The sequence below is a fragment of the Ambystoma mexicanum genome, chromosome 2q (assembly GCF_040938575.1).
Source record: "Ambystoma mexicanum isolate Mex_15411 chromosome 2q, UKY_AmexF1_1, whole genome shotgun sequence".
NCBI classification, from domain to species: Eukaryota; Metazoa; Chordata; class Amphibia; order Caudata; family Ambystomatidae; genus Ambystoma; species Ambystoma mexicanum.
The window spans coordinates 229,982,455-230,005,148 of record NC_090924.1 but is presented as its reverse complement, the minus strand read 5'-3'; the positions used below and the strand labels follow the sequence as shown (position 1 = coordinate 230,005,148).

Here is a 22,694-nt window from a genome sequence, read left to right as displayed (position 1 = left end):
CCCTCCTTAAAAAGCCTTCTGCTGATCCTACCTGTCTGGCTAACTATCACCCGATGTCTCACTCCTTTCCTGGGCAAACCTCTGGAAAAGCTGTCCATCTCCTAGCTTACTCTGCACACCAAAACGGTTGACCCTCTCCATGACCACCAGTCTGGCTTCAGAGCAGCCAGAGCCACGGAAACTGCTCTCCTGAATACCCGTGAAGATCTGCTCTCTAATCTTGACACCAGCACCCCTTCTGTCCTCATCATCCTTGACTTTTCTTCTGCTTTAGACAGTCAATCACACCATCCTGGTTAACCAACTCCGTGAGAACCTGTGCATCACAGATCTGGCCCTGCAGTGGCTGATCCCTCTTCCCACCCCACCCCCCCCTCACCCCCAGGGCTCTAACTTTTATCCCTGACTCTTCAATCTCTACAGGGCCCCTTTGGCCCCTTCAGCCTCCTCTCTCGCACATTCCAGATGTTCTATCTGCGATTCAGGACTAGTGCGCATCCAATGATCTCTGCCTTAATGCCAGGACTCCTGCTCCCGCTTTCCCTCTATCCCTCTGGCCGCCCTCCATGGGCCCTCTTCCTTCACCTTCCTGTGAGGCAAAAACCTTGGTGTCCTCTTCGACTCCACTCTCTTTCTCTCCTCACATCAGACCTTTCCAAGTAAGCCCACTACCAGCTGCACCTCCTCGGAGGTATTCTTCCTTTTCTCACTTTCCCCTACCTTCCTCTACTCTCCGCCCTCTGCAACTAATCCAGAACAGCACTGCAAGACTTATCCTTGGCCTGAAGCTCACGGACCATATCTCTAAAGCCCTGACATTTCTCCACTGGCTCCCAATGGCTGCAAGGACCAAGTTCAAGACCCACTGCATCGTCCAAAAGGCTTTCTGGGGTAGGGGCCCGCAATTCATTCAACACTCTCTTCGTAAAGGCCTTTCCTTCTCAAGCCCTTCGCTCTGCTGTCTCCAACTTTCTGAGTGTCAGATGCTTCTCCAGGCAGAGATTAGGGGGCATATCACTTTCCTCTGCAGGTGCCTCCCTCTGAAACGGCCCCTCTCAAACATGAGCCAGACCCTCTCTACAGTCCCCCGCCTCCTTACACTTACAGAGAGCTGCGCTGACCTCGCTGCACTTACTCTGAGCATTCTGCACCGATTCTACTTTCCCCTCCCCCTTGCACTTCCCTGTTCCCTGCACCATGCTTTATCGCACTTGCACAATCTGAATGACACAAGGCCTAGTAATTTTTTGTCTTGTCCTCCCTCCGTACCCTCTCTTGTCGCGCCTAGAAACGCATGTATACAGGCACGTTATAAATGACATATATCATGGAGGGCCAGCACAACAATATCGCAAGTCTAGGTGATGGCTTTGGAGGCCACTAACAGGGGAGCTTCAATGGAGAGAATTTTGTCACTAAAACCATGAAGCCTATCCTTGTAAGGACGATTTTTTAAAGTAGTTTAAACTTCACTTCAACTCACTCAAATGTTTGTAGTTATTCACAGTGAGATAGCATTTTTTTGCCCAGGATCACCAACTTTTGTTACATATTGAAGCAGGGGGTTTGGCCCACTCTGCAATTTAGGCATTTAACCACATACCTTCTAATCTTTGAATTTCGAAGCCTATAATAGTCTTTTTGAGTTTATTTATAAAATTCACACATTGCACATTAAAGAAACCTGATCATATGTAAATCCTTATATAAACACATTAAGCCAAAATAAAATAATTCTAGTTTTATTTTCCACATCCTGAATGGAAAACTAGAATTCTTAATATGCAAAAGAACGCAAGCTTGAAAGAAATCCCCTTTTACACCACTGCACTTTTAGCACTGTAAGTTAAGACACGCACTAAAAGAAGTTTGCTTAATAAGGCCACTTGGGTGTAGACATTTTTTGTTTGTCGTAAGCTTCCAGCTCATCGTTTTGCAAGATGTTAAGAACATTTGACTATTAACATAAAAACAAACTTTGCATGTCAAGCTGTTAAACATCATGGATAAAAACGAATCTTTCAAAGCGAGTTTTATTGTGTTACTCACTTTTAACGTCTCGGAATTGGACACAGATTTTCTAGAGAACCAGAGTTGTTGGGTCTTTCAGAGTGGCAATTTCCTATGCATTCACACATAAGAAAGAAGCAGATGATGGCAAAACAGGTTAAGGGGCTTGTCGCACGCACGCGCCTGCGTTAGAGAGTTTGGCTGTAAAATTAGTTATGGGCATTTCTCGAAAGTAAGGAAGTCCAAGTTCACATCTGGAAAAATATTAGGACAGTTGATTACTACACACTGCACCGTATTCTCATCAGTCGAGCTGATGCTGAATTGCGTTCGGAAAGGAAGAAGGAACATTTGTCCAGAATGACTTTCGTGAGCCTTTAAACTGAAGGTATGTATTTAAATAAAAAATGGACTAGTGGTATGGTGTGCAAATAATTTATATTGCAGTTCCACCACTGTGTAAATCTACTTTTCCTGCTGCTAGTGCAAAAATGATTCATGAAGCCTGTTTGAACATTTATATGACTATACTGATGGTACCCAAATTACTGATATATATATATATATATGCCCTCTTCTTTTTTTGTAAACTAAGAATGGCTTGATATGTCTTAATAAGTTCAAAACATAGACCGGGCCTCGACAATTCTTTAAAATACCGCTAGACCTGCAGAAGTAGCAACCTAGATCTACTCGATCAATAAAAAAAAAATGCATTTGCCCCGTTGTAAGGTAGACCAGTATTAACCAATGTTTTCTGTTAAATGGTGCATTTCACCATTATTATACTTCATATTTGGTGCAATGTTGCCACCCAGAGCCAGCAGCACACAGGTAAAATTCTGTTTGATATTCACTGCAAAGAACGTTTGTTTGCAGTAAATTCATATCGCTGTCATCCCTGTACTTGTTTTGAAGGTCGAGGACTATCAAAGTGGTCCTTGGCCTTCATAAAATCCTCTCAAATATGCGAGTGGGCGAGGAAATTGTGCATGCTGTGTTGACCCCAACCCTACAGTCCCCTTCCAGCACGTATCAGACACCTGTTGTCTAGACCTTATTCTCTCAATTACCACCTGCTAGCTGCACTAACTTTTGTTGTTCTATCGCATGTTCAGCACTTTCCACTCCCCTTCCCTCTCCCCTGCACTTGCACGTTCTCCATATCATATCTGCTTTTAGTTAGTATTTGAAGAATGGACCCTCTTGTTATGCATAATGTTCACATTTGTACATCAAACAGTAATACTTAAGGCGAGCTGAGATTTTTAAGAGTAAAAACCACACCAGCATTGTTTGGTATGTCTGTTGCCAAGGCGCAATTACAATGAAGCTTCAGAGGGAGGACACAAGCTTGAAGAGGTGGGAAAGGAACTGCCTTCAGACAGGAAGAGGAAATTTACATATGGGACCCCACTCTATGGCCTAGAAGGAATGTTTTCGGGGTTCATGTTAGGTTAATTGACATTACCCAAAACGTGCCCGCATTTGAAGACTAAACAATATTGCACCTTTTTAAATGGTACCTGCCAGCTTGGAGATTGTGTGGCTATGATGTGGTTTGTGGTTGTTGTTAGGCAGAATTATATGCAGTACTCTTTGGGAACACCACACCCAATTAAGACTCCAAGTGACAGTACAAATTCACCTTTGGTACAAGCCTGTACTACACAGTAAAAGTGATAGCGATGGCTGAGCAGCCAGACCTATCTCAAGAGTAAGTGAGCAGTATCAAATAGTTAAAGGCCAGCAATTACTATGATTCAAACAAACACTGACTCAAAGTTTCTGAGTAAAAGAATATACATTTATTTACACATCAGTTATATAACATTTCACTAAAGTAAAGCAGTTGCAAAATCACGTTACCAATACACCACACCACTCCCAATAGATTCTGGACAAGTTTAAACTCAAACCGAAGTGTGAGCCAAATGGCACACCAGCAATTTAAAAAGGGAGGAAAAACAAAATTAGGCTAAAATTGAGCAGCACCAACAGGTAAGTAAGCAGGGCAATCTAGAAAGAGAAACTACAGCGATGGAATCAAATCAAATGGGCTTGGGGCCAAAGTCAATAGGACAAAAGTCTTTTGCTCAAGATCACACAGTTCAGGGTAGTTCGCAGGCAGAAAAGTTAGTTTAAAGAGAAGAGAAGGACAAGCCCTTGAGTTGGTGAAGGGTTTCACACACCTTCACCGCGGCTGAACGAAACGCACAACCGGATTTGCACAGTACCTTTAAATGGAGAAGAAGCTCTTAAATGGAGAAGAAGCTGTAGCTGAGGCGGACGTTCCTGGTAGTTCCTGGAGGCTCAAGGTTCCTGAAGTGACTGTCGGACTGACACGAAGTAGGAAGACTGGAGGGTCCTGCACTACCCAGGGAAGAAACCATCAGCAGAGCAAAGCAATAAATAAAAGGTGCGCTCCTTAAAACCCAAGCAAGGTCCGACCTTCCTGGCTATCCGGCCCACTGTAGCTCTGTATAGCGAATTCAACCAAAGGAGGGAGTCCTGGCTTGCAGTTTGGGTGAACTTGTTGGTCCCACCAGCTCAGGGGAAGAAGATTCCTGGAGGATCCTCTCTGTCGTTGGAGTCTGACGATTCGGGCATGCAGCAGGGCTTCACCGGGCGGTTCAGCCGTTGTAGGGGTCCTCTTCTGTCAGCTCCTCGTCGGTTCTTTCATTCCAGTGGCGACTCTGATTTTCCAATCCCAGAGACCTGCTTTTTATGCAGTTTCCCCCATTCATACAGCCTGGCTGTCAATCACACAGCATGGTGGCTGTCCTGGCCGGACCGTCAACTAGCCAATCAAACAGGAGTGCGAGTTCGGTTACCAAGGGAACCCATGGCAGGGGTCCTAAAACCCCTCCCTCACATCCTGCCTACACAGACTTTCAGGCGCCTAAGGAGGGCTTCTGTGTAGAAGCCCACAAAGAGACTGTGAACAAAGGAACCAAACCTGGTTTGGCACTCGGAGAAAAACAAGAGAAAGACATTTTCAAAAAGAAATGGTGAATAAACCCAGCCGGAACCATATAAAAACGTATATGGTCTAAGTTCGAGGCTACCAAGATAGCCTAAAACAATACCAAGGTTATTTAAGATAACCGCGGTAGGAAAAATAGGGTAGTTACCACTGCGACCAGCCAATTCTTGATGAAAGGGGAGCGAAACAATGCTCCAAGGGAAACAGACAAAAAGGGATAAGTATTAACCCTTTCCAGTACTCCATGTAAGATGGTTTGTACTGGGTCTGTGGATTTAAAAAGACTAATAAAGTCAATGGCAACTTTACATGGGAGACAGTAGTGAGTCCCAGAAAATGGAGTCTGAGTTGGGAAGTCTAAAAGACAACTGTGCCACTACACTGAAGGTGCTGTATAACACACAGTAAAAAGCTGATGCCTGTGGAGTAGGTGAGGCTCCACAGTCTAGGAACACAAAAATGTTAAACACACAGCAAAACACATGTAAGAGTGGGGAAAAAAGAGCTCACACTCTTACCAGGTGAAAGAAATAAATCATAGAAATACAGCAACGTTGCTGAGGGACTCAGTAGGTAAGGGGAAATTAGCCATTCTTGAGAATTCTCCCTAACACTCGCCCCTCCCTCCCTACCCCCCCCAGACTAAGGGACAGGAGGATCCACTCCTGGATGAATCTCTACCTCCAGTCGGTTAGAAACAGAGACCATCAGCATTTTGGTGGTGACATCCTGCTCTGTGCTCAATGGTGAAATCAAACCCTTGAAGGCAGATTGACCATCTCAGAAGTTTTGGGTTCTCCCCTTTCATTTGCATTAACTATCTCGAGGGTTGGTTGGTCTGTCCGAATCACAAAAGTAGATCCATACAAGTATGGTCTAAACTTCTTCAGAGACCACACAATGGCAAAACATTCATACTTTTTGGTTGCCCACCTTGTTTCTAATTCCTTCAGTTTCCTACTGATGAAGCAACTGGGTGCTCCCTACCTTTCCCATCCAGTTGATTAAGTACTGCACCTATACCTGTATTGGAGGCATCTGTCTGCACAATGAAGGGTTGATGATAATCAGGAGCTCTTAGGACTGGAGCTTGACAAAGGGCTTTCTTCAGGTTTTCAAAGGCTTGAGTGCACTCCTCATTCCATCTAACCTTTTTAGGGAATTTTGGAGAGGAGATTACATTCAAGGGAGAATCTATGGTCCCATACTTCTCTATGAAATTCCTGTAGTACCCAGTGAGATCTAGGAAAGCTCTCACTTGGTTTTGAGTAGTAGGGGTGGTCCAGTTTTGCACAGCTTGTACCTTGCTCCACAGTCTATGAACGCAAAAATGTTAAACGCACACAGCAAAACACATGTAAGAGTGGGAAAAAAGGGCTCACACTCTTACCCGGTGAAGATAATAAATCCTAGAAATCCAGCAAAGCTGCGGAGGGACTCAGTAGGTAAGGGAAATTAGCCATTCTTGAGAATTCTCCCTAACAGTTGGCTTTGTCACTTGATAGATCATGCTGCACGTCCAGCTGTACTGTACCAGTCTCATGTATGACAGTGGCGCCAGAGTTCATGTACCTTTTTTGAGATGTCACTAGGCAGTCTGAAGGGAGGACCGGGCCAACTGACTTGAAATTGTGCACCCTGGATTTGTGCCTTGGCATGGTGTCACCTGATGTAGCATCACCTAGCCTAACATCACATTATAAAGCCTAACCAGGCATATTATTAGATAAAGAAAGTTTAGCATGAATAGAAGCAAATCATTGTGACCAACTGTGTTGTTTCCACTAGGAAAAAGATTTTCCCTACTTACTGGCCGGTCTGTTGGCCAAGGTAATGTAACCGTAACCACCTTTAAAATCATGCCACCAGCAACACATATCGACACACAACTCCTGCATCGAAGCAACACTGGTTACAAAAATCGAACGTAAACCATCCGAAAACAAGTCTGTACACTAAAGTTTCCTCAACACCTCACTAACCCACCACAGATGCGCAAACACAACTCTCCACACTCCTTAAGTACCACTATCTGAAACAACCAGATAGACAATTTACATTAGCAGCCTGGAGCACACAACCACCTCTTCAGACCGCTCACAAGATATTTAACTTACACAATGCAAAGAGCACACCTCACCATTGCAGCAAAGCAACCTTGCACACCCACGCCCCATACATTAGTGTTACCTTTCGTGAAGTTCCAAGAAACCTTGAAAATGAAGGTGTGATGAAGAAAACCGAGTAGTTTATCATACAGGGGCATATCAATGAGTTTTGCTCATTAACTTATGGGGCAGCTCTCTGGACAGCCCGTGCAACTCCAGTGATTGGCAGCAACAGGAAAGGGAATTCATGTTGGTTCTGCAGCAGTCTGCCTGCAACATTAGAATCTCTGTGCGCTGCCTGGTGAGATTATATATGAACTTGTCAAATCAAGTACTGTGGGACTGAGAGTGCAACAATAACGCAATTGTAGGTGACGGTGTATGGTTATTTAACCAAGGAGCATGAAGGGGACACCATTTTGTTGAAACAATAATTACATTTGCCCAACTCCTATTTTCGAATAGTGTGCACTTAATCCTTACTAAGGGCTCCCATGTTTGCCGTTATTTGCCATGGTCACACGCTTTGGTTAAGCAGTGAATCCTGGATTTGAGCCTTCTCTGCAATTTTGCTACTTGGCCATATACTTTCTGTGCTTTTCTTGGTACAAATATTTAAGTTCGTTTGCAAGGACTGCAATAATAATAGGCGTTTCGAGTTTGCTTGCTAAATGCACAAGTCGCATAGTAAAATAGCGTGACCATATGTAAACCCTTATACAAATCTGTACAGCAGAAAGTAAATCATTGGCGATTTCTTTTGCCTATCCTGAATAAAGAACCATTGGTCCCACCACATAGACATGGGGGCTCCATTACGAGTTCGCCAATGAAGGAAAAATCGGCAGTAATGCAGCAGTAATTCCGTTACCACTGCATTACCGCAACACTGAGCTATGAGTTTTGAGGTAAACTGGAGGATTTACCTCCAGCAATAATCTGCAGGTAAATCCTCCACTTTACTGCCAAAACTAGTCAAAGTTAGCGCAACTACTGTTGGTGGTAATACTGCTGAAATCCTTATGGAGTCCTACAGATAAATGGGGACTTACCGCCACTTGTAATCCAGCGGGAATTCTGCCGGATCAAGTGGCAGTAACGGCAAATTGGTTTGACGGAATCCACCAACAAACCTGTAATGAGGCCCATAGATTATAGTGTAAATCAGGTCATCTGGATGTATTGTTTATCATACGCTTCCAGTTTGCTCTTATGCATGATTTTAGATTTGACTGTCCCAAAGGGCAAAATTTGCACTATGCATTGGTTAATATTTGACTCTTGGCGAATAAACCATTGTGCTCTATGTATGTATAGAATTGGGGTGGCAAGTGACTTTTTATGGCTGGCTAACAGCTTGCAACTTGAATGTTTGTGCCCTGTACCAGCCACATAAAAATAAACCAATTTTTTGAATGTCGAGCTAGTAAATTAACAGGGGGGGTGGTCCTGGGAGTCCCTCTGCCAGACATTAGTCCTGGTTATGAGAGCCTTACCCAGATTCTTTAGCTCACAGAGGAGAAATATCCAAAACATATCAGGACAAGGACTAATGTCTGGCAGAGGGACTCCCAGGACCCACCCTTGTTTTTTGCATATTTTAAGTAACTTTGGGTCTCACCCTAAGTTACTAGGGGAATCCAGACGTGGGACCCTTGCTCACTATTCTTAGAGAGGCTGAGGTCCAACCAAACCGAAACACGTGTCGAGGGTTGCTGTTGGTACTTTTGTTCGGAGGAGAATTGCCTAGCATTCGGTGCTGAACTGCCCCAGGGCACGACCAAGACTGATGTATGCTTTGGATATTTCTCCTCTGTGAAAGATAGTGAGCTAAAGAATCTGGGTAAGGCCCTTGTAACCAGGACTAATGTCTGGCAGAGGTACTCCCAGGACCCACATGTTTTTCTGCATGTCGAGCTAGTAGACATCAGAGACCTAAATTAATCTTTAAAAGGGAGATTTGTGTTTCCAATTTTAATAGTATTGGATGGAGATACACATTTGGTAGGTATCTGAAGATGTGTTGGGTCGTTCAGTAGGAAATGTCACAAACCCATGCCAGTTGCTTAATTATTTATGCATAAGAAAGGCACTGCTGATTACCAAAGCAAATGTGTTTTAATTTTGAAACCACTGTTCAGGTTCTGGGATGCGTTTTATCCATCTCATGAAAGCTCAGAAGGTGGGACGGTCCCTTCAGCAAAGGCCCATAATATTCTGGTATGAGGGGCTGGAGGCCTTAATTAAACTGCTGTCAATTGGTAGAGCATTGCTGGAAATGAAGACCAGTGAGAAAAGGGATCTTAGCCCATAGGACACTTTCTGCCAGCCACCGCTCCTTCCAGAGAGTTCTTGCAGTGGCAGTATCTAGAGAAAAATGTCCTGAACTGCTCCAGATTGTTCCGAATCGCTCGACTGTGGAGCCTCTCTGGGGGCAAACTGCCCTCACTGCATCCTATGAGAGTAGTAACATTTTGGGAGGGAGGGTCCAGGGTGTGATCTCCCGAAGTGCGATTTCAAACTACTCTAGTGTTAAAAGTGGGTTATCCGTGATTTAACTGAGGCACAACATTTTTTGACTTTGAAATTCTCACTGCAGTGAAATCGTGATCGGCCCACCGCCCCCTACTTGCCTGTTGGCGGCACACCTCGTTGTGTGCCTTTGACTCGTCCCAACCCTCTGCGACGTCCCATCCCTCTACAACGCCGGTTCCCTTCAGTTACGTGGATGGGAGCCAATGCTGCAGGGCAATTTTTTTTTTTCTTTTTTCTTTTAACTTTATTGAATCAGGAGCAGGGGACACTGCCACAATCTCTGATGCCATTATAGTGAACAAAGGTGCGGGGGACAACCCTGCAACCCTTGCTCTCCTTGTTCACTGTAATATCACCGAATGGTATATTTGTTAGAAACCTTCATCTGTACAAAATATTTGCCGAAATTCAAACAAATATACCACACTTTTTTTTTTTTTTTTTCTCCCCCTGACATTTCTACGGATACCCTAAAAGTGGGGACCAATGTGTTATGGTAGCTTGCCTGGGGGAATGAAAACTGAATGCAAGTGTTCTGTTCATTTCAGGATTTCATTACTAGAAGAGTGAATGCTCTAATGGATATTTCCCAGATCTTCTTGTGTATCTTGCAGCTTCTCTATAACTTGTATCTGTTGCTTCTCTGAGACTACAGTTTTATTGTAACTGCAGGGTTCCAAACTAAGATTGGATAAGTAGGCGCTCCTGGGTATTGTAAGGCATGCCCTACCCCCTAATTATGTGTGTCCCTTAATCACGCTCACACCAGAGTAAATTACACCCCTCTAGGGAAGTAAGGCCAAGAGTCTATCTTGCAAGGATAACCAGTTTTATTCTTTACAGAAATGAGGCTGGAGCAAAGAACTCTACTCCCTGAACGGTCTCTTCTGTCCTCATCCGTTCCTTTCTCCTCCCAAACTGGAGCCAGGCAAGGGATTATATACTGTTGGCTTGCTGCAGTTCTGTCGCTGGATAAGATCATGGCTCCATCCCAAACCTTCCTGCTTCCATACAAGGGATGCTGCAAAGTCTTCCTTCTTCATCGTCAGCGATTTCTGTCAGGATCAGGACATTCTACTTTAAATATTGCTGACTTATGCAAGAATACATTGTAGCTCATGCTTTCCTTCATTTTGCTACCTATGAACATTTATATATAAAAACATATTCCCGTCATTCTCTCCATATTTCATTCATTCTACTCATGTTTTTATCTGGTCCTGTAATTTCTTTTAAACCTTGTTTTCATAATTCTGCTTTGTGTGCATCGCGCTTTAGCCTGCATGGGCTTTTGACTGACAGCAGACAGCTGGTCAGTGTGCCCGTGCTAGCACGAACACCACAGCAATGCCTGTGTGTCCATTTTTAGCACAGGCTGCATTCTTTCCGGGAAGGAAAGGGGAGTATTTTTGACTTGTACCGTGCTAGGAAATGCGTAGGATTTGACATTTACAAATGTATTCAGCTAGTAGTTATTTGCACCTTTTTATATTTAAATAATAATTGCCTTCTTTTAGTGCCTGCCCATGTCTGTGTGTATGATTCTATTTGCATGACAGAGCTTTCCCAGTGCCACACCCCATCACCCCCGCTTCTCCCCTGGTTCCCCGTAGTGCCTAAAAGCAGTCAAAAGAAGTCTTTACTAATTCTAAAGCGCTTGGGAGTGCGGAAAGTTCCCAGTTCCTTCCCAAAAGTATCCTGCATAACAGGTGGCCATGAGATACCACGGGGGAGGCAGGAGCTAGTACCTAGCGATGCACAAATCACATAAGATACAATCTTCAATTTTGTCCATTATTTATTCACCATTAAGTTTCCTATAGATGTTTCCTAATATTTTTTGACTGTCCCAACGGCAAAGAGTTAAATTCACATAGATTGTCAGAACACGGCCGTAGCCTTGGTCCCTACGGCAGTGCTGGCCGAGGCGCCACCGGCTGCATTTGCCTCCTGCCAGATGGCGCCGCACTTGGCCCTCACATTCACATCATACGCACTGAGGCCACATCCAAGATGTTGACTGCCTCGAAGGACGCTTTTGGGAGCGGGTGGCGTTCACGGGCACCACATAGGATTTAAAAGATGACCATGGTATATTCTTTGCGTCGCTATGCTCCGTTGAGGTTTGTGGTTTTGCTCATGCTTGTTCCTCATTCCTTCTTGGCCTATGCTCCGGTCTGCCTTCTCTCGCTGCAGTCCTGGGTTTCCTTCAATCTCCATCTTCTTGCCATCCTGGATTCCTGCTGCTCCAAGTCTGTTCCGTCCCTCTCTTCTTGCATTTATGGATCCCTGCTGCTCCTAGTCTGTTCTTTTGCCCATGACATCTGCAGCTGTCCTGGGGAACTGCTGCTCTTCTTGCATTTGAAGAATCCTGACCTCTGCAGTCTACAAGGATTTTCATCCCCACAAGGGCTTCCCTTGGGTGTCCCCTTTTGGGTGCATGGTCTACCTGTTCATCGATCAGGTAGTTTGGTTCCTATTAGGTGGCTTCCCTCTAGCCCATGAAGCCCTACCAAACCACTTCATCAAGCACAGGTCAGTACTCTTCATTACATGGGCATTTGTTCGGCATCGGTGGCTTGGGGAGCCAAAGGTAGATCCTGGTAGCTGTTGGTGTCAAGTTAACCAGGCTCTTCTTGACCTCAAGCAGGAGCTCAATAGCGCCCCACTCCCCTCAGTTTCAAACCCTTAACTGCAACCTGTGTTCTCAGTATCCTCATCAGTTTTCAAACATCTGCAGTTAGATAGATTGTTTTTGTGACACTGTGAACGTAAATTATAGAGTTCTTCTAATAGTTGCTGCCAGTTTCTTCATCTATGGTATTGTACCATGATGCCTTTTAGCTTACTTGTGTTACCAAACAGGAAAATCGCCACCAGATTGGTCTTCGGTGAGATGGAAAGGCAGAAACCTCATTCCAAGACTTACAAGTTTCAGACAGCGTAACATCCCACCTGACTACCCAGACCAACCTGACCACACCCTCTAGCTCAACTCACCTTTAAAACCCCAATGACTCAACCACTTGCTATTTTGTTTCCCCTGTCTTCCGCTTTGGTTTCCCTGCTTGCCCCAGAACAATAAACATCTATTTTCAAATGTTGTCCTTTCTCAGTTCTTACTAGCACGTGTCCATTTAGTTATGGTTCAATCCGTCACGAGACAATGTCCAGTCCCATCCTCAGGTGAGGGGCATTGCTCCACCACCCTCTTGCGTATGTCTGCTGGTGGTAAAAGCTCTATTGGCCGGTCTGGTACGATCCAAAGTTGGCAGCGGAGTGACCTTCAACCTGTACCCCTAAATGCTCCAAAAGTGCTGATCTTTGCACTGTCTTGTGCATTGCTACTAGCAAGTATGATTCATGTATTGTTCGCTGCGATTCAAAAGTCAAACTTATCAGAGCTCAGTCTAAAAACGGCCATCCTCTTGGTATTGGGACAGAGATCAATGCCGTAAAACATTAAGTAACTTGCCCCCTTGATTCGTTCATTCTACCTAAGCCTGTATTTATGTACACACAGAGCATTGGTCATCACAGCCTGTGGCTGCCATACGTTGACAGCCCCCCCGCCCACTCCTTTTACGCTTCCTACGCAACAATAACTACTTCTCTCATCCTGGTATTTCCCACTTAATTCACATGTTTTGCTTTGCACAGGGAACTCCTTGACTCTCTCCCATATGTATTGGTTATCTCTACTTTATCTCTGTGAAAAAAAAAAAAAAATGCTCCTCTGGGTTACATTAGTATTTATTGGTTATGTTTAGACTTGCAATAATACCCCCACCCCTGGGAGCTTCATCTGGGACATACATCAATTGTTAGTGTTCTTGCATTGCTTTCTTGGTTTCTTGCTGCAGCTCAAGGAGTGCAAACGGGAAATAACTATCAGAGGTCGAGCAAAGGTGTGCTGAGGTGGAGAGGTGGAGTTTGCTGTGGTAATCATTACAGCTTAATTTCCCTGACATCACCTGCAACAGCATTGTTAGACGCACTGTGGCAGTAATGTAAGTTAGTTTATGCTTCATGGGGAGCTGCACATAAAATATCTTCAGGAACACATTGTGGCTGTGCAGGGCGCGACTTCAAAAGCCCTTGTCTCCTCATTATAAACTGTCTCCGATATCTGTAAACCTTAAGTAATATCTGTTACATTCCTTATTTCCTCCTGAACTCTTTCTCTGTTCAAACCTTTTGCAGTACTGGTTCTGGCCTAAGTGAATGCTACCACCTTCCTTCCTACTGCGGGCTAAAACACGGAAAGCACAGAAAAATGTATATCAACCTCTGGAGGCAGAACTAATTCTATGCACTTCTCATTACCATCCAGTGGCACTCTGCCTGTTAAAGTGATTACTGATGCCTCTCCATCCCAACATATTCTGTTTTTCACTAGCAAAATCTGCCCAGATCTAGTTTATTTAAACATTACACATGGATGTGCCAGGTCCATAATTTCCAATTACAAGCAATCTCAGACCGCAAATCTGGGGTTATTCCATGGCAGAGATTAAGTACTGGATAGCACTGTTGGGTGGCTTTACTTCCCATACTTCTCGGTGCATCATCAACTCCCAGTTTCATCTAGCCAATGGACTAGGTAATATCTAGCGTGCTGGGGACCATAGATCTTTGATCTGGCCTTGTGCTGTGAATGTGCAGTCTTTTGCTTCACCGGACCGTCCACTGTACTTTCAGAAATTCCTCCACGGCCACGGGTACACTAGGTTTCCTGAGTTATTTCCCGCCAGTCTTGGCCACCTGCTGTGCTGCACACCGCCTCCGATGGTAAGCAGTTGTGAATTCAAATATTCTCGCACTTCCTCGCATGCCATGTCCCATTGTAAGATTCTCCCTGCTGACAAAACAGTGTTCGTCAATTGTTGCAATGTGTTCCGAGTTAATTGGCTAAGGGTCCCAGTCAAGTTCAGCTCCCCGATATATGCTTACTGCTGCAGAGCCCTGTCCCAGATATAAGCCTGGTGGCTTCTTCACGGCAGTCTACCTGCCATCCAAATGTGTCCCTCTGTATATGCCACACGCTGCAAGTGCAGTATTTGTTCCTTCCATATCTTATCTAATACTTCCCTTTTTATGTCCTCCTCTAACCAGTTCCCTTTCTTTTTGTTGCAGCCTAATTCCATCCATGTCCCCCACTAATTGGTCAAGTGAGTGGTGACCTGGAAAAAAGGCAATGAAACCGTGAACATGACTGTGGCTAAAGTTTCGTTCAACACCAAATACTGATATCCTGTTCTGTCTGACTTTAAGATTGTATTGTCCCACAAGTCTAATCGTATACTAGACCTCATGAACTTGCAGGACTGAACCCTAGTGACCTCAAATGTTAAGTCATAGTTGTCTGGGTCTGCCAAAAAAAGAAGGCATGGGTGTAATTGGAACAAACTTTCTGTATTCTTGTTTCATGTTTAAAGTCTAGCGTTGTCAACTAACATTCCAAGTCTATCAGTAGTTGTGGGCTCTTTTCTAAGATCACACTTCAATCTAGTTTCACACTATTCTGGCACTACTACCAAATGCATAGTGTGTGGCATGTTCACCATGTCCGAAGTCCCTTTTACAATACCACCAATCTGTCTACATGTCGTCACCAGTGTAACACCTGCTATCTGAGAGTACCAATAAATCAGCTTGGACATTGTCCAATTTCTTTTCCTAGTTAGTAATAGTAATACATCTGTAATATGGGAGGGCTCTAGTTATTGTACAAATTATTCAGACATTGTCAAGTTTTTTATTTTATTGCTACAGATTTAGTACTATTACATATCTGTGTTATCAGCTGAGCTTGTATGTCTGCGTTCAAATCTTGGAGGTAGCCCTCCTCACTCATCCAATTTCTGAAGTGCCTCACATGGGTAATGGACTACTTCATAAGGACGTTCAAATCCCAACCACAAATCTACTCCACCTTACCATGCGCCTCCCGATCCACAGTTTCCTCCCTGCCAGTGGACTTCTATACCTTTTCATATACCAGGACCTGCTTTGTATATAAGTAGTATTTAATCACCTGGGCCGGATGGTTCTTGTCGGAAAGGGCAGCCTTAGCCTGATCGTGAATGAAACGGACACAAGAAATTAAGGTCTACGCATTCTCCAATAGTTTCTCATCAGACAAATGGAAATCGCTGGCCACTGCTGCTACACGTTGAGATGCAGGCATTTCACATTGGTGGTCCATAAAGGACATCTCATGCTAAATAACACCCTTGGGAGGGCTTCTGACAAGTTGAACCCTGTTTTTTGCTATAACGTCACCAGTTTGTTTTTCAACACTCCATTCATTCTCTCCACTGGGCCCACTGACTGACTGGGGGTGTTGTGGGCAATGCTAATTGTGCTATATTTTAAGAGTAGATTATAGTCTTCACATTATTAACAAAATGTGTGCTTGGGTCATTGTTGATACAAATGGGTAGCCCAAATCGGTGGATCAAATCTCACATCAACATTTTCACTCATGTGATTTGTCTTCTTTTCTGCATGGGTATGCTTTTACCCATCCAGAAAAGACATCCACAACAGCAAGTAGATATTGCCAATTGTAGCTTTGTGTCAATTGCTTATCTATTTGCAGGACTACAAACTGGCTGTATTTGGGGGACCGAGAGGGGATGTGGCCTTTGCTAGGAAGGGACTGTCTTGCTGACATTGTTCTGCATACAGATAATACATTGTGGACAGTACCCCTGAGCCTTTTTGGTGAAATCTGGTGCAAACCAAGAGCAATTCACCATTCCATCCCAACCCACATGTTCTCTGTGATGCAACCTTATAAGATGGGGAAGTTCAAGCTTTGGGAGCCACTAATCTGCTCTGGCCATCTCTCCAAATACTTCATGTACATGACAACCGTTCCGTACCCAATCATCTTTTCCAATGGAGGGGGCATGCTCTTGTACTGCTGCCAATTCATGTAAGGTTTTTATGGGGACCGTTCTGGACCAACTTGTCCGATCAGCGAGATCATTAGCACAGTGTTTTGTCATTTACCCCTGATAAGCAGCACACTTAGCGATTGCTATCTTATCGGGCAGCATGATGGCATCAAACTGCCTTTATGCCAGTAAGACTGAGATTCACCTCATTGGCACACCTGCTCCCTCCTTTCCTATCAGTCTCTGGCCGGCCTCCCTTGGCCCTCTACCTTCTCCCACCTGTGAGGCTAAAAACCTCGGGGTCATCTTCGAATCCACACTTTTTCTCTCCTCACATCTCTGACGTCTCTAAGAAGTCACACTACCAGCTGCACCTCCTCTGAGGTATTCTTCCTTTCCTCTCCTTCCCCCAAAAGCTCATTGTCTCTAGAGCTCTGGTTCTCTCTAGGCTGGACTACTGCAACAGCCTCTTTCTAAATCTGCCTGCTTCTACTCTCCTCCCTCTGCAACTCATCCAGAACAGGACTGCAAGATTTGTCCTTGGCCTCAAGCCCAGGGATAGCATCTCCCCAGGACTGAAATCAAATCTCTGCACTGGCTCTCAGTGGCCTCGAGGATTAAGTTCAAAACCCTCTGCATTGTCCACAAGGCCTTCTGGTGCCTGGGGCCTCAATACCTTCAACTCTCTCTTCCTAAGTATCTTCCCTCTCGAGCTCTTTGCTCATCCGCCTCCAACTCCATCAGGGTCAGTTGCTTCTCCAAGCAACGAGTTGGTGGTAGATCTTTCTTTGGCTGGGGCCTCCCTCTGAAACAGCCTCAAGACCTTTCTATTTGCTTCTGCTTTCTCTCCTCCACTCCTCTGCTGGACTCCTGACTGTAACTGCACTGGTCACCTGGCTACCCTCTTTTCTCAGGCCCAGGTCCCCTTCCCATGCCAGCTGCACACCTGCACTGCCTTCTGGGCAACCCATGCACTTGGTGGCTGTTTCTGTATCTCTACAGCCCCCACCAGCTCTTGATACCTGCACTTACCCCTTGCTGCCCGCACTTTTTACCTATTGTTTATTCTATTTATTATTACTGTTGAACCTATGTACTGCACTGTCCCCCACCCCCTGCACTTGCGCGATCTCAATGTCACCTGGCCTAGTAAGATCGTTTAGTCTGTCTTCCCTATGTTTCCCCCTCCCTTGCCTCATCACACCTTGAAACACTTAGGTATAGGCGCGCTAAAAATGCCATGCCATATAACGATGCTCTCACATACTGTTAATTATGAATGGAGTTCCATCGGATATTAGGAAGCCTTAGATTGCGAGAGACATTTGCTTGAATGTTTGCACTGGCTCCTCCAGTGAGGCAGCACCATTTAATGTTTGAAAGATACATTATGTCCTAAGTTTCATTGTGAGATTGAGGACAGATAATGTTAACAATGAGCGGAGTTCATTAAAGTTTAAATGATTCTGACTTCTTCAGTCAGTCGGTGCATACATGTAAAACATATGTATTCATTAGTACCTTTTATACTGATGACTCTATATTGAAGGCGACTGGGAATTTTGTTTAAGCTGCTGGTGCCCCAGACAGTCCTCATGAGGACCCAAAAGGCAAAGTGTTCTGTACGTTGTTATAACACTCTAGCAACATGGTCGAACGTTTAAAACAGTACCTTTTCTAACATTCATCTGTTGTGTTGTAAAAGAGTGCAGGTGGAGCAGTTTCCTCTGACAATCTTTGCATTTCTTATTGGTTAATAATTGGACTTTTAGCACTGGGATGGGCCGCTCTGTATTTCAAAGCTCCCATTTGCTCCCCAATCTGCATTTCCTTTTTTTTTTTTTTTAAAAAGCTGATCGATCATTGTTTGTTTGATGTGCGAAAGTCTTTTTTTTGTTTTTTGAAGGAACTGAAAAGGTTTTGTTTTACCTATTCTGCAGAACAACAGTCTGAAAATATCTCCTGTTGCCCCATGCCAGGTATGAAATAACTCGTGGCTTTTGCGCTTTTATAGATGCAGTCTTGCAGTTATGTTTATAGGAATGTAAAACGATGTGCTAAAAAATGGCATACTTATGAGAAATAATAGTGTTGACTTTTGTTGTTGTTGGAAATAATTGGGCACGGGTTTGTCTGTATTACTACCTTCAGTGGGCTTTTGAATTTGAAATGATGATTTGACAGTTGGTTCAAAACCCTCAGCCCATTTCCACCCCGCCGCCCCCCCCCTCTCATGATCCCTGCTGGCCAGCCATCTCTGACTTCCAATTTTCTTATCCAGCAGGGCAAACTTAAATGCAGGGAGTTGCTTTTAACCCTACTGTGCATCTGTATCTAGGCTTCAAAATAAAAATTCGAGGAGCAGGAGCTAAAACCAGCACCTAGGTGTCAGGCACACTGTAGGCAGGAGATGCCGCAGGGGCACCAGGTGATGCTACTTTTTTACCATTATGTGTGAGCCATTGTGCATTAGATGTGATCTAATTCTTCTTTATTAGCAAGTTAGTGTTACATATACATGTTGGTAAGGCACCAGTTGACCTCTGGAGCTAAAAGTAGTTCCTGGAAAGGAAATGGTTGGTTTCAATCTAACCAGGCACTCCTAGTGTAGAAGCCGGAGCTGAAACACTCCCAGCAATTGTGAACCCTGCTCTACTAAACAGTCTTGCAAGGAGCGATAATGCATGTGAGAAGAGTCTGGCAGAAGCATAATGGCTGCAAACGGATAGCAAAATGGTAAAGATCAGAGATTCAATAAGGGAGTGTTGAGTATAGTGGCACAGACGGTAAGGATTTCAAAAATAAAGGGGATTGCCTGGTAAGATCCAGGGTCCTTCAGGCTAAATGCTTATTGAACAAAGGTGGACCCTTGTATAGAGGATGACAGCATATTCATTTATCTTTCTTTATAAATATCGACAAATGATTAATTTCATATCTTAGTTTCAACCCTTTAGTATAAAATATTTTAAACCATAAACGAGCACATTTTTTATTCTCACTTATGATCCATACACATTCACCCCTACATTCCATTAATTCACACTCTTCTTAATCACAACAATACAAAATGACCTAATATTTTAGGTCCCAATCTATAATTTTAAACATTAACAAAATTAGATTCTCCAGCATGGGGTCTGGCATGGATTCACATGCTCATGAATATTCCCCGTCGTCAGGCTGGGAATCCTCTGTAAAGATAAATCAGTATCAGTTTTGTTTCTGATCTGTCTTTCGTAGTAGTAACCAATCACTGATCTCTGCGTCATACTGACCACAGCCAATGACTGCCATCTCCCTAAGCCCCGCCTCTGGCAGCCATCTTCAGATTTTTACCGCACGTTCAAGTGTTGGGATCCTCGTGCTATTGCTCTCGAGCTGTAGTGCTTTTTTCACACTTTTTCCTAGGAAAATGTTCTCTTTTTCGGTCAAGAGAGCCTCAAGCTCCACCGTTTCTTTATCCGATCAACGGGGACCCGTGTCGGGATTCTTCTACGCCCCTCAAGGGTGAAGATTTCGTCGAGCCACGCTTTTGGAGGACTCCAGAAGTTTCTCAGGCCCATCTCGATCATGGCCCAGGAGAAGGGAAGCTCGACGCCCGGAAAGCTGTTCAGGGTCTGCCCTGGATGCCAGCTTCAGAATGTCTTTAAGGAGGACGAACACTCCCTTTGCCTCTACTGCCTGCATGAGGACAAGACGCACGTGGAGAAGGACTGTGCGTTTTGCAGCAATATGTCTGAGCGGACCATGAAGGACCGCCATCTGCGTCTTGCCAACTGGCTGGAAGGGAAGACCCCGTCAGGCAAGAAGAAGAAGTCCGAGCGGTCTTCTAAGACCTTTGAGGGCGCCCCAGCGACGGGGGTCCAACAGAAGGCCAAGAACTGCGAGTCCGCTGGCACTCGGAGCGCCGAACGGGCTCTACGGGCGCCAGGCAGGGCGCATCCTCCCCGGCGCCATCAAACATGAGCCAACCCTCTGGCTCGGGTAAGAGGAAGGCCGAGCACCCGGCGAAGCTCCTGGAGAGACCCCTGTCGAGCTCGAAGGCCCCAATCGGAGGGGGAGCGAGGCGGTGACACTACCCCCCCCCCCCCAAGGAGAAGGCAGTGAGCGCACCTAAGGTGGTGAAAGCCTTGATCCACCCGGCCAAAGCCTCTATCGAGACAGTCGCGGCGGCCCTGGCTCAGCCTGTGGAGGCTACACCAGTGGTGGCGACCTCGGGGCCCAGAATTTCCCTGCCACCGCGGAGGGAGTCCTCTTTCATGCCCATCGACAGGACCCCTGTGAAACCTCCGACGGAGAAGAAAAAGGGGGGCAGGAGGTCGTTGTGGATTCGGCCTCAACCTCTGAGGAGGAGCCGATCGAAGTCTTAAGCCACGGCGTTAGCGTGGAAGAAGACCAGCCCGTCGGGAGGGACCCCGGCGTAGGAGATGACGAGAACGTCGAGGGTGCCGACCGGGCCCCTGACCGCCCGTCGGAATCCCCTCAACCAGTGCCGCAAGACAACTCGGCAGCCATTTTGTTGGCTATACAGTCCTTATGCTCGGAGATAAGGACGAGATTGCCGTTACCACCAACGGAGGAACCGCTCCCGACGGGGGACCCGGAGCCAGGCCCTTCTGGGAGCCCTCCTCTTAAGAGAAGAAGGATTCATCCTCCACCTCCTTTTCAACCATCGTGCCCTGCTCAGCCCTCCTCCCTGTCCACGACCCGTGGGGATGATACGGGGACTGACACGGCCGCGACGGGTACAGACGACGAGGTTTACGACGAGAATCTCCCGTCGTCACCTCCTCCCCGGGCTTCCCCGCCCGACGAGATTGGATCGTTTCACGCCATGATCGCCAGGGCATCCGAGCTTTTCCAGCGCTGCCCGGAAGAGAAGAAGGAAGGTTTCCTTTATCAACGGCGCGAGACCAAGAGGAAGACTGTCCTCGCTGTACCTCTACTGGACGATATCTGGGATGAGGGTCTCGCCCTCCTCAAGAACCCATCCACAACGCCGACGAGAAGGGATCGGTACGAGAAGAAGTACCGGGTCCCAGACGCGGCCCCCTTGTGCCTTCGGGCACAGCCGACCCCAGACTTGGTCGTCTCCGCGGGGGCCAGGAAGAAAGCGGGGGGGGCCTCGACCTCTACGTCGACCTCCCCGCCGGACGGCAAGGGAAAGAAATTGGACACGATGGGACGCAGAGTCATCTCATCGGCAGCGACGTCTACCCCTACCTGGACGACTGGCTCATCCAAGCAAAAACTAAGGAGCTCGCCGCGGAGCACACGGCAAAGACCGTCCAACTACTCACGGACCTGGGATTCTCCATAAACTACGCCAAGTCCCACCTGGTGCCCGCGCAAGATGCACTGTTTCTGGGAGCGAAGCTCGACAGTGTCGCTTCTGGCCTCTCCGTCGGAGGAAAGGACGAGGGCCATCTTGGGCAAGGTGCAGCGGATGCTGGTTGCGGACGCGGCCAGGGTGAGGTCCATCAAGTCCCTCCTCGGAATGATGTCTTCTTGCATTTATCTCATCTGCCTGTGCAGGCTTCGGATGCGCCCGTTGCAGGAGTTCCTGTTCGCTCGCTGGATCCAGACAGGCAGCTTCGAGGACAGGATCACACTCGACGAGAGCTTCCGACGAGCGATCCGGTGGTGGGGCACCTGCGCGCATCTGACGGCGGGCATGGACTTCCAGACCCCGGGCCACCAGAAGACAGCGACCACGGATGCCTCCCTGGAAGGGTGGGGAGCGCACACCGAAAACCTACACCGAGGGGTGTTTGGCTGCCAGCGGAGAAGTCCCTCCATATCAACGTCTTGGAACTCGGTGCAGTGTTTTGGGCCCTCAGGTCCTTTCTTCCGTCCCTCAAGGCAAGGCGGTGAGGATCTTCACCGACGACACCACCACCATGTTCTACATCAGGAAGCAGGGCGGTACCAGATCCCCAGCCCTGTCCAAGGAGGCGCAGGATCTGTGGCATTGGGCGGTCGCCCAAGGGATGTTTCATCTGGCAGGAACAAAAAACACTGTCGCCGACTCGCTCAGCAGAGAGCTGCGCTCGTGCCACGAGTGGGAACTGACAGGATCTAGTGGACCGCCTCTTCGACGACTGGGCACACCCCAGATCGATCTGTTTGCGACGGCGACGAACTCCA

General features: G+C 46.2%; 1 protein-coding gene across 4 annotated transcripts in view; it reads left to right on the top strand.

Annotated features, from left to right (window-relative positions):
* NSMCE1 (NSE1 homolog, SMC5-SMC6 complex component) overlaps positions 1-22,694 on the top strand; it is a 395,968-nt gene that overhangs the window by 5,775 nt on the left and 367,499 nt on the right. For 2 of the 4 annotated variants that reach the window (XM_069647182.1, XM_069647181.1), the window contains exon 2: positions 18,451-18,523. The exons of 1 other annotated variant lie outside the window; for it this stretch is intronic. In XM_069647182.1, the coding sequence (XP_069503283.1) occupies positions 18,451-18,523 (73 nt within the window). The remainder of the gene's footprint in view (positions 1-18,450; positions 18,524-22,694) is intronic. One more of the 4 variants, XM_069647183.1, reaches the window with a different exon arrangement.